Source organism: Gossypium arboreum, chromosome 10 (assembly GCF_025698485.1).
Source record: "Gossypium arboreum isolate Shixiya-1 chromosome 10, ASM2569848v2, whole genome shotgun sequence".
Lineage (NCBI taxonomy): Eukaryota > Viridiplantae > Streptophyta > Magnoliopsida > Malvales > Malvaceae > Gossypium > Gossypium arboreum.
Genome location: NC_069079.1, coordinates 64,398,757 through 64,410,217, shown reverse-complemented (window position 1 = coordinate 64,410,217; position 11,461 = coordinate 64,398,757). Strand labels below are relative to the sequence as shown.

At 34.5% G+C, this 11,461-nt stretch overlaps 1 protein-coding gene and 1 pseudogene across 1 annotated transcript; both read right to left on the bottom strand.

Annotated features, from left to right (window-relative positions):
• Positions 1 to 741: 741 nt before the first annotated feature.
• On the bottom strand, positions 742 to 3,669 carry LOC108465248 (cellulose synthase-like protein G2; annotated as a pseudogene).
• Positions 3,670 to 3,697: 28 nt separating this feature from the next.
• On the bottom strand, positions 3,698 to 4,678 carry LOC128282068 (cellulose synthase-like protein G2). The gene is made up of 3 exons (XM_053020276.1): positions 4,032 to 4,678; positions 3,838 to 3,927; positions 3,698 to 3,787 (listed from the first exon to the last, which is right to left on the bottom strand). Exons 1-3 carry the CDS (start codon positions 4,662 to 4,664, stop codon positions 3,698 to 3,700), a joined length of 813 nt encoding a protein of 270 aa, XP_052876236.1. The 5' UTR covers positions 4,665 to 4,678.
• Positions 4,679 to 11,461: the final 6,783 nt, after the last annotated feature.

Here is an 11,461-nt window from a genome sequence, read left to right as displayed (position 1 = left end):
TTTTCAACTCTCATTGGTCTCCAAAGACTTGTCTGACTTATCAAGAAACCCTTATGGTGTCAACCCATCTTTGTTCGAACTTATCACTTTGTTCCCAAAGTGTGGCGTTCAAATTATATCGAGGTTTCTATCATCTTTGATAGCAGGTCGAAGTCTTCATCAACTATCCAATATCCTTCCATCTCCTTCCCGACCTAAGTGTGCTCATAAGTAGCGGGTTAACACACCAATATTGAGTTAGTTCTTACTTAAACCCTTAGCCGAATCCCATTCCCCATTTCTTAAATTATCCAATAACCACCTTGAGCCATTTTGAGCCTAATTCTTTCTTTCCATACAACCATTCTCGAAAGAACCTTAACTTACTCGATTTACGATAGGGCAAACATTATGACTCAAATCTCAATCGAGGCGAGTGCGTATCAATACCCAACTCGATCCCCAAGTCTACGCTATAGAATGCTATATTCGTTGTCAGAGCAACTATAAACTCAATTCCATATAATTCAACAATTTATACGAGCTATTATGCACAATATGTAGTTATGGCATGATATGTATCAATTCTAAGTTTAAATAAGCTTACGAAAGCTCTTTCAATAACCCAAGACCATAAATAGACTAAAATGTAAAATTTTTAATGTTGAACCAGATTCACGTCACGACTATAAAAGAATCAAGTTAAAATTTATAAATACATTAAAATACATTAAGAATTTGAAAAAGCAAAATCTTGCAAATTCAATAACTTCCAATAGCTAACCCACCTCTATCGTTCATCACAGTTGTTACCGCAAATTTTCCTTCACCTTCAACTGTCATCTCTCCATCATCATCTAACGCCATTACCATATCACTGCTACTAAGCTCTTGAACCAAGCTCCACCTCCAATATCCTCACCAATACCTCAATGTTCATCACTCGCAAAACACAATCGAATCCAACCCAACACCACTCATCGCGCAACGCCACCAATCACCTTACCCGGTTCCGCATCACCAACATTTAATTTCAATTAACTATTTTTTCATTTTAATTAAGAGTTTATAGGTTCAATGTTTAAGGAGTCAAATTCATAGTTAACCACTGTTCTTCATTGTTTATTTTTTACCAAAAAAAGCCTTATCTTTTCTCATCTTGGTCTACTTTAATAGTCATAAAGTAGGCAGAGGTTAGCAATCAACATTTACTGATTTTTTTCCTGAGAAGATGGAGATAAGGAAGATGGATGAGGAAGGGAGGAAAGATATAATATTTTTATTTTTAGTTTAATTTTTAATTAATATTAATTTTAAAATTTTCACTTAATTAAAAATGTTACATGTTATAATCTGATTAATTTTGAAAGTCTTTTTAATATGAGTTAATGGTTGGACTAAAAATGATAATGTAACAATAGTTTAATTACCATTTAAAATAATAATACTTAAATGGAAAAAAGCCTATAGCTTAAGGGCATTTTTTCATTTAAGCCAATTACCAAAACTTAATAGTTTAGGGACAAAATTTTCAGTTTTATTAAACGCAGAATGATCATATTTTTATTAATTAAAGTGCCAAAACTAAATTATCAATTTTTGTAAAGTTGAGAGATTAATTTTTGATTTAAACCAAATATTTTTCCACCGTGCAACCGAATTCTGCTCCACATATTTACTTCGTAACCAAATGTCCATAAATGATAAACTAATGAGTAGTAATTCATATGGCACACATGTCGGATAAATTCATGAAATTAAAGATTTGGCATAATTTAAATGGGTAATATCTCAAGTGATTTAAGCATTCAAGCCATAAAAAGGAAAAAAAAAAGAGAGATATATTTAGCATAACTCCTTGAAATTCATTGCATATTTACTTTAAAATCTGCTGTTGGTTGCCGAAGTTGTTTACTGCTTCTCCTTTTTGCTCCTTTTCAATAAACCTTGAATCATGGGATAGCTAAGAGCCATGATAAATAAGGAGAGAAAAATCTGCCCAAACATCTCTTCATAATTTCTTCTTAAACTAATTCCTCCTAATCCACCAATGAAACACACCATATTCAAAATAGCCAGAGCTGACAAAGGAATCATGAACATTGTTGCCCCTTGGAAATCAAATTCACCCTTCTCATATTTTTCCAGTTTGTCTTTGTCCACTGCTTTATTTGTTAACCTGAAAGTTGTTTTCTTCATTCCCGACCATTTCATGAATAGGTCTAAGCATCCAAAACAGCTACCTGAAACTGACTTTATCACCCAAATTCTCTGTTCATTCCACCATGTCAATGTTGTGCCTCCATCAGATAAGACCTCATGCAGTTGCTGTCCTATTGCGGATAGATAAACTGTCGAAAAAACCGCAAACCACGAGCTTAAAACCTGAGATTAAGACCAAGAGTACATGTTAAAACTCATTATGGCAATTCATACTAACGAAAACTTAAAGGTTTTTCATTTTTGAGTTTACCTTGGGGTACAAGGGAATGCCATTCAGGAAGCATAATTGAGGAATTATGCCATATATGAGGAATGCAATGGCATACAGGGGTTGGTAAATGAAATATCCGTAACACATGTTTTGTAGGATTGACATCCTCGAGACGCCGTACGAGAGAGGACTGAACCTTGACAGACCGATTTGCAACAAACCAGAGCTCCATTTCACAAGTTGAACCAAGGCATCCTTCATATCAATAGTGGTGCAACCCAAGAAACATGGCCTGGTCGGACAAAGATACACTGAAGTCCACCCTCTGCAGTGCAGCAGGTAACCTGTAAATGTGCTCTCCAACAGGCTTTCATAGGAGAATCCTATCTGTATACCGAACAGTCATTTCTTTCACCATCATATATTCATTTATGTGGTACCTAAAAACCAAGCTCTACAAAGAAACTTTATATTAATGGAGGGTATATACTTGCCTCTTCACCCCATTTTGTGTTTCTTTCGTAGTCACACGAAGCCAAAAGCTTGGCCTCTTTTAAGATGGCAATTTCTTCTCCACTGCTAAACTTCATCAAATTACCAAAAGTCCTTTGAGCCTCAGAGGGATGCTTGTCTAGCATTAACAGTAAAATTTTAGTATGTACTCATGTTTGTGAACTTCAATAAGGAAACCGCTGCGTACCTTCACAATTAGGACTTCCATATAATGCCTTCCTCTTTAGGTAGAAGCCGGTACCCGAAAGAGATGGCCCTCGAATTCCATCCATTCCTTGCCATTTTATCTGATTTCAGAGAGCATAAAAAACTGTTTGTAACTTCGTATTAACTACTAACTATTTCCATATTTGATTTAAAACAGTCAAAGAATTTACCCTGTAAGCCGATCGGGCTTGGTTATCGTATATGTCATTCTTGCTAATATTGTAGAACATTTGCGGGAATTGAACGAAAGCTAGAGATGGGGACATCTGAGGATCGAGATGAAAGCACATCGCTTGTCTAGCAGAAGTAGGGTCATTGCAGTACATGTCACAGTCCAATACTAAGAGGTAAGGGCCATTACTAAACTTCTCCGAAACTCGAAGCTAGCAATGACATTGCTATATTAGCAATCAAGTATTGTATAGTGCAAGAAGTACAAAGCATCCATAACTTACAAGGGCGTTGAGAGCGCCGGCTTTGAAACGATGAGGTTTAGAAGGTCGTCTTTCGCGTGAGACATATACAAGGAGAGGCATCTTAGTACTCTCTTCATCGTTCTCGTTATCATCCATATAGGTGTCTCCATGTATGATCTGCAACAGGATAGCCATAATCAAGAACATTAGTAGTTTCACTGATGCTCTCAGGCTTGATCTACTAATCAAACAAACGTGAAAACCGAACTGGATATATCGATTGCATACCTCAGCATGAGCAGGCCTGTCCAATACAACATAATTGCTTGCATCTTCACAAATTTTCTCCACATTTCTCTTAAACAAATTGTACTTCACCTGCAGAAATGATCATGGAGTTACATATAAGAAATTATTCAAAGGACTCTCTCAAATAAAATAAAAACAGTAACTGTTTTAGTTCAACCAGTTAATAAACTTACTTCAAGTTCATCTTTCTTGGCACTAAATTCATCAGTAATTGAAAGTTCTTCATACTTGGCTAAAGAGAAAAAAGCCTCTGGGCACCTAGTTTTGATTCTATACTTCATACAAAATGGAAGCCAACGTTTACTAAATGCAAAAGCTTCCTTTAGAGCATACAAGGTAATATAAGATCCCGCGTCATCGGAAAGATACACCGCTAACTTCTCTGGCGGATAATCAAGTGCTAAGGCCGATATAATAGTGTTCATAACCTCCATGGTCGGCTCCTTTTGCGGATCAGCAGTGCACACAAACACATCAAGCCCCTCCAAATTCATGTTAGCAGGAATTTCATCGATCGAGACTGTACGCGACAGAGGCCGCCAACGAAAGGCCTGAGTGAGGCACCAAATGAAAGTGAAAATGAGCTCAGAAATAGTGATGAGAGCCCATGATAAAGCTGGCAACCTATTTCCATTGAAGAAATGTGATATCCGGTAGTACAGCAACAACAGTGTGACTGTGAAGTGGAAGAGAATGTGAAGCCTGTTGGTGATGATACGGCGTGTAAGGATGGTGCAGCTATGAAGAACTTTAGTGGAAGCCATACCTTCTTTATCGTATGAGCTTGCCAAAGCAACCGTTTCCATTGTTCTTATAACACTGCCTCACTAAGCCTATATATGTTTTCTCTTATATTTATTCCGGAAAGTGTCGTTATGTAAATGTTTCGTCTATATTTATTCTATCCTCTGGCCAGGTATATTTCACTTTCTAGTTTGAGTTTTATATCTACTTAATTTTATTTATAATTATTGGAATATATGTTATTTGTGTACTTTTAAACTAAAAAATATTGCCACAAACCTTCCAAATTGCTCTCATAATTATGATTGATAAAACAACTTATTTAAGCTGACATTGTTATATAGGCTTAATCAATTAGTACAGAGGTTTATAGTTCGGATCACAATGTTTTTAAGTATATATAAATTTAATTCAAATCACGACAAGGTGCAATTAAGTTTCGGTGATGAATGGTGATTACTCACATGAGCCAAAGCCAACGACAAGGTTACTTATAATTGGATAAGCTGGATAATTTGAGACAGATAACTACTAAGGTCATCATAGTTTAGTCCTTCAGCCCTGAAGATAATTATAAAGTAAAAAGAAGACAATTTGCATTTTCGAAATATTAAATAAAGTTGTCATTATTAACGAACAATGCAGGAAATAAAATTATTTTATAATATTAAAATATAAAACCTTCCTCATCCACATAAAAACCATCTCAATTATCACTCAAGGCGGCATTGAAACCATCCCTTACCTTTGTCTGCAATCGCTAGAGCCAAATGAAATTAATATAACGAGGCTTTTTTAGCGTTGAAGTCAAAATAATAATTTGAAAGGAATTCAGATACGCTATGAAAAAAATATAGTAAAATATTAAAAGCAAAATGAGAAATGTAACATGGACACAAATATAGGAATGCATTAATAAATAACAGTAAATTATTAGCATTATTGACATTTCCATTGCAAGAAATGTAGAAAGATAGAAAGAGGGAATAAAAATAAAAATTGGAGGATGCTTGATAGGGAATAAAAATGAGAACAATGAAAATAGGAGAGATATAATTTTTTGTCCTAATATATTAAAAGTTAATTGTTCCAAACTCGATTGATGAGAGGAGGATATGTTAGTTTAAAATTATGTTTTTTTCAGAAGATTTATTTATTTTTCTTCTCATTCTTCAATTCTACAAATCAATGGATGGAAGAAAATTATTATTATTTTTTAATTTTTCTATCTCTCCTACTAAACATATATGGAAAGAAAATTTATATTTTCCATCATTCCAATTTTCTTTTCACTTTACCAAACATGACCTTAAGAAGATCAATTGGTATGGAGCGCAGAACACACCAACAAATATATAGTATGAAATGGGTATAAATTCTTACTTAAGGAAAATTCATCTATTATGAGAAATGTTTGTCGTATTTTATAAGAAACACTCAACACCCTTTATAAGCAATATGGAATATTATAGTACTGGCAAAAATACACATTACTATTTAGAAATTTATACATAACTATGTTCTTACTAAGCACAATTTATGTTTAAACATTTTTTTATCTTAAATGCCCACGCTATTAAGACATAACTAAAAATGCCTTCCATATGGTGTAGGATTGTGACATTGTAGGTCAAATTTAAAGAAAGTTGGGAATTGAGTAACCCTCGGAGTACAAGCATAGTTTAACCAATGAGAATGTCTTTTCATCATTCCCAATGAGTAGAATGTCATCGACATATAGAACTAGACAGTCCGCCTTTCCATCCTTAACACATTCATAATACAAAGTTCATCAACCTTTGATCGCTTGATTAAATCTTTGTTTCTATAATCAGCATGTTTGCTCAAGTCTATATATGGATCTAAGTAGTTTGCAAATTTTATACTCGTTTCCTTTAGCTATATATCCAATAAGCATCATAATGTTTATGATTTCTTCAAGATAGACGTTCAAGAACATTGTCTTGACTTCCATGTTAGATCTCATAATTGAGAGCCGCCATAATGGATAATAGTATATAGATCAACTTGAGCATGGCAATTGAAGAGAAGATTTCCTTGTAATCTGTAACACCCTTAACCCCTATCCGTTGCTGGAATAGGGTTACGATATATTACCTATCAATAACATTATAAAAGTACACATTCATACATTCATAATCAAAGTCCATACACATCAACCATATTGTCCCTTTTAAGATCCCACTAGAGCTTAAAATATACTTAGAAGATGTTCGAGACTAAACTAATAACATTTGTAAACTTTAAGGTACTTAGAAAATTTTCAAACTATAAAGGGCCACATGTCCGTGTGAACAGGCCGTGTGCCTCACACGGCTACCAGACACGCCATATCACAAGCTGTGTAAAAACAGGGCATACATACTAACTTGCAACACATGGCTGAGGACATGCCCGGATGCCAGGCCATGTAAAATCTAAGGGGTTACTGACTTGGGTCATACGGTTGACCACACGCCCGTGTGTTAAACCAGTGTGTGCCTTTCGAAATGGCCACACACGTCCATATGCCAAGGTTGTGTGACTCGCACGGCCAATAGACATGCCCGTGTGTCTAGGCCGTGTCAAAACTATAGGGTATACTGAACTTTAATTCGAAGGGTCCCCCAGGGGACACACGGCCGTGTAACATGACCGTGTGTCGCACACGGCTAAGAGACACACCTGTGCCTTTGCCCGTGTAGACAAAAATAGACCATTTGCAAAGCCAATTTGCCAACCTATATTCATGTACACAAAGCAACCAATTTGAAACCATTACAAAACAGAAATAGGCAGCCAAACATATCAATTCATACACATATCATGCCATCTATACACAACCATTTCAACTATCCAATTCCGCAACCAAAACCTACTAAATATTTATACCAAAATTATTAAACTTGCATAACATCTATATGTATTCTATCATCACATTTTCACCCATTTCATGTCACATAACTTACCATTTCAACATCACATAATTAAGCCACACACAAGGCATCATATACATTACATAATTAACTTATCCAACACATTATTTAGGCCAACTCAAAAGACCAATATATACAACATTTCCAACCCAAAAGTAAGCCAAATCTCATGGCTCAAATCTTAACACAAAACATATCATTAACTCTCTAGCCTATACATGCCATATACCATATTTACAAAGCTTCAAAAATACCAACAAGTAGTCGATAGCATAATGATAATTTTTGATGATCCTCGATATCCGAGCTAGCTTTAATGATCTATAAAACATGAAAAGAACACACAAAGTAAGTTTTATAAGCTTAGTAAGCCATATACAAATAAAGCTATCATATAAACATACTCATATCAATTCAAATATATTAAACATAGCTAACACATTCAATTACACAAACCTTTCCATTGTACACATATTCAATATCATATTTGAATCCATCAAATAAGTAATTCATGTATAAGCACATATAGATACACAAACCTTTCTCGATGCATAATTATTCACATTCACATGTAAGTTTATCAATTACTTCTCATCTTAATGTTTGTATGAATCTTATACGTACTTGAATCACTTAGCTCATTCACATAATCTTTTTCAACTTGACTTTGCCCGTTGAACCATTCGGAATCGTTAAGGATACTCAGAAATCACATAAGCTCGTACAATGCCATATCCCAGATATGGTCTTACATGTTGATACGTATCGATGCCACTATCATAGATAGGGTCTTACACGAAATCATAATATGATCCCAATGTCCCAGACATGGTCTTATATGCAATCTCAATACAATGCTAATGTCCCAAACATGATCTTACATGTAATCACATCTCGATAACCTAATGTCATGACATTCGTATCCTATGCTCTTCTTAAGGTTCGTACGGGACTTTCGGATATCGAAACTTAATCGTTCCTCGCTCAATATTCACAACAATTCAATAACAAGTAAACATATATAATTTAATTTAATTGCATTTATTTGCATATGAACTTACCTCGGAAATGAGAACGGCTAAACGAGTTGATTATTCTACAACCTTTGACTTTCCTCGATCTAATTCTAATTTTTTTTCGTTCTTGATCTATATAAATACAGATTGTACTAATTTAATCACATTTATTCATTTCAATCCAAAAACAAATAATTAGGGCATTTTACACTTTAGCCCCCGAAATTTCACATTTTGACATTTTAGTCCTTATTTCATTAAATCACGAAATATACATAATTTCACATTTCTCATGCTTAGCCGAATTTTCATCGAGTCTCTAGTAGCCCATAACTTTCACTTATTTCACATTTTAACCCTTCAATTTCTCATTTTCACAAATTAGCCCATAATAATCAAATTCATCAAAAATCCCAATACAAAACATATTAACCCAACACATATATTTCATTTTTCATCAATTAACAACATAAAACTCATGGATTTTTCCATGGCATATCTCAAAATCATCATCAAATTCAAAAAATCAAGCATGGGCTAGCTAAAGTACTAAGCAACAATCACAAAAACATAGAAATCATCAAAAGATTGATAAAAAATCACATACCAATTAGCCAAGATAAGTGCAAAATGTTTGAAGGATTAGAAACCCTATTTCTTTTGCTGATTTTTGGTTGAATATGGTGATAATGAAGCCAAATTTTGGTTTTCTTTTATTAATAATAACTTTAATAACTAAATTACTAATTTAACCTTAGTAAAAACCATTATAAAACACATAATATAAGGCCATTAATATCCATTAATCTTATCAATGGCATAATAACATCATAAGGACCTCTCAATTAATAAGCCATAACAATTTGACACTTTTAACTTATAGCATGCCACTTTTGTATTTTACGCGATTAAGTCATTTTATCAAATTAACCACTTAAACGATAAAATTAGCGCACAAAACTTTCACACATATATAATCATATGCTGTAAACACATAAATTAATATAAAAATTATTTTACAAATTTAGATTTGTGGTCTCGAAACCACTGTTCTGATTTAACTGAAATCGGGCTGTTACAACTCTCCCCCTTAGAGATTTTCGTCCCCGAAAATCTTACCAGCGAATATATTTGGATATTACTTTCTCATAACATCCTCGGGTTCCCACATAGCGTCTTCTACCCCGTATCGATGCCATAACACTTTTACTGATGTTATTCTTTTGTTTCTCAGCTCTTTGATCTCACGAGCTAGAATTTGGATCGATTCTACACTATACGATAAGTCTGACTGAATCTCAACTTCATTCAGGGAAATAACATTCGAAGGATCGAATCTGTACCTTCGAAGCATCGATACATGAAACACATTATGAATCTTTTCTAACTCAGGTGGCAACAACAATCTATAAGCAACCGGCCCAATACGCTCAATAATCTTATACGGCCCGATAAATCTCGGACTTAACTTGCCTTTTCTGCCAAATCAAAGTATTTTCTTCCACGGAGATACTTTCAAAAACACTCGATCCCTGATCTAAAAATCAATATATTTTTTTAAATCTGCATACGATTACTGACGATCTGGCGCTGCTTTCAGACTTTCACGAATCACTTTCACTTTCTGTTCAATCTCTTTAATCAAATCAACCCTGTGAATCTTATTCTCACTAAGCTCAGTCCAATACAAAGGTGTTCGACATTTGCGACCTTACAAAGTTTTGTAAGGTATCACTGGCAAGTATCACTCCCACATACCTTCAAACTCAAGAATGCAACATCTCAACATATCCTCGAGTATCTGAATAATTCGCTCGGATTGACCATCCGTTTGTGGGTGAAAAGTAGTACTAAAATATAGCTTCATACCTAATGTATCTTGTAGTTTCTTTCAAAACTGCGATGTAAATCTCAGATCACTATCTGAAATAATAGAAACAGGTACTATGTGTAATTTTACAATCTCAGAGATATACAACTCAGCGAGCGTGTCAAGCGAATAATCTGTACCCACAGAAATGAAATGAGCTGATTTTATCAACCGTCAACAACAACCCAAATTGCATCTTTCTTACTCGGAGATAGAGGTAAACCCAAAACAAAGTCTATAGTCACTCTATCCCTTTCCACTCGAAAATCATAATTGGCCGTAATAAACCAGAAGGTACCTGATGCTCAGCTTTGACTTGCTGATAAATTAAACATTTCGAAACAAATTCTGAGATATCATGTTTCATACGAGGCCACCAGTAAAGCTGTTTCAAATCATTATACATTTTAGTACTTCCCAAATGAACAGATAAACAGCTACTATGTACTTCTTTCAAAATCATCTGAATTAACTTTGAATTTCTCGAAACACATATTCGACCTCTGAATCTTAAATAGTCATCTGAATCAACTTGAAACTCTGAATCAAGGTTCGAATCACACTGAGCTCGTTTTGCTAACATTTTATTATCAACTTTTTGAGCTTCACAAATCTATTGTATAAACAATGGTTTCGCTTTCAACTTAGCATCAATTGAGCCATCATCAGACAAGGTCAATTGAGTATTCATTACACGCAAACCAAACAAAGATTTCTGACTTAATACATCAGTAACAACATTTGCTTTTCCCGAATGATAGTCAATCACTAGCTCGTAGTCTTTTAGCAATTCTAGCCATCTCCGCTGTCGTAAATTCAAATCTTTCTAAGTCATCAGATATTTCAAACTCTTCTGATCTGAATAAACATGACATTTCTCTCCGAACAGATAATAGCACCAAATCATCAATGCAAACACGATAGCTGCTAATTCCAAATCGTACGTCAGGTAATTCTTTTTATGCGACTTTAATTGTCTCGAGGCATAAGCTATAACTTTGTCTTCCTGCATCAAAACACAACCTAGGCCATTCAAT

Bases quoted from the DNA above. Each gene is read 5' to 3' on its own strand.
- LOC128282068 (XM_053020276.1), bottom strand. From the start codon at position 4,664: ATGGAAACGGTTGCTTTGGCAAGCTCATACGATAAAGAAGGTATGGCT. The intron at 3,928-4,031 runs GTAAGTTTATTA...TCATTTCTGCAG, and splicing joins CCAAGAAAGATGAACTTGAA to GTGAAGTACAATTTGTTTAA. The intron at 3,788-3,837 runs GTATGCAATCGA...TTTGATTAGTAG, and splicing joins ACAGGCCTGCTCATGCTGAG to ATCAAGCCTGAGAGCATCAG.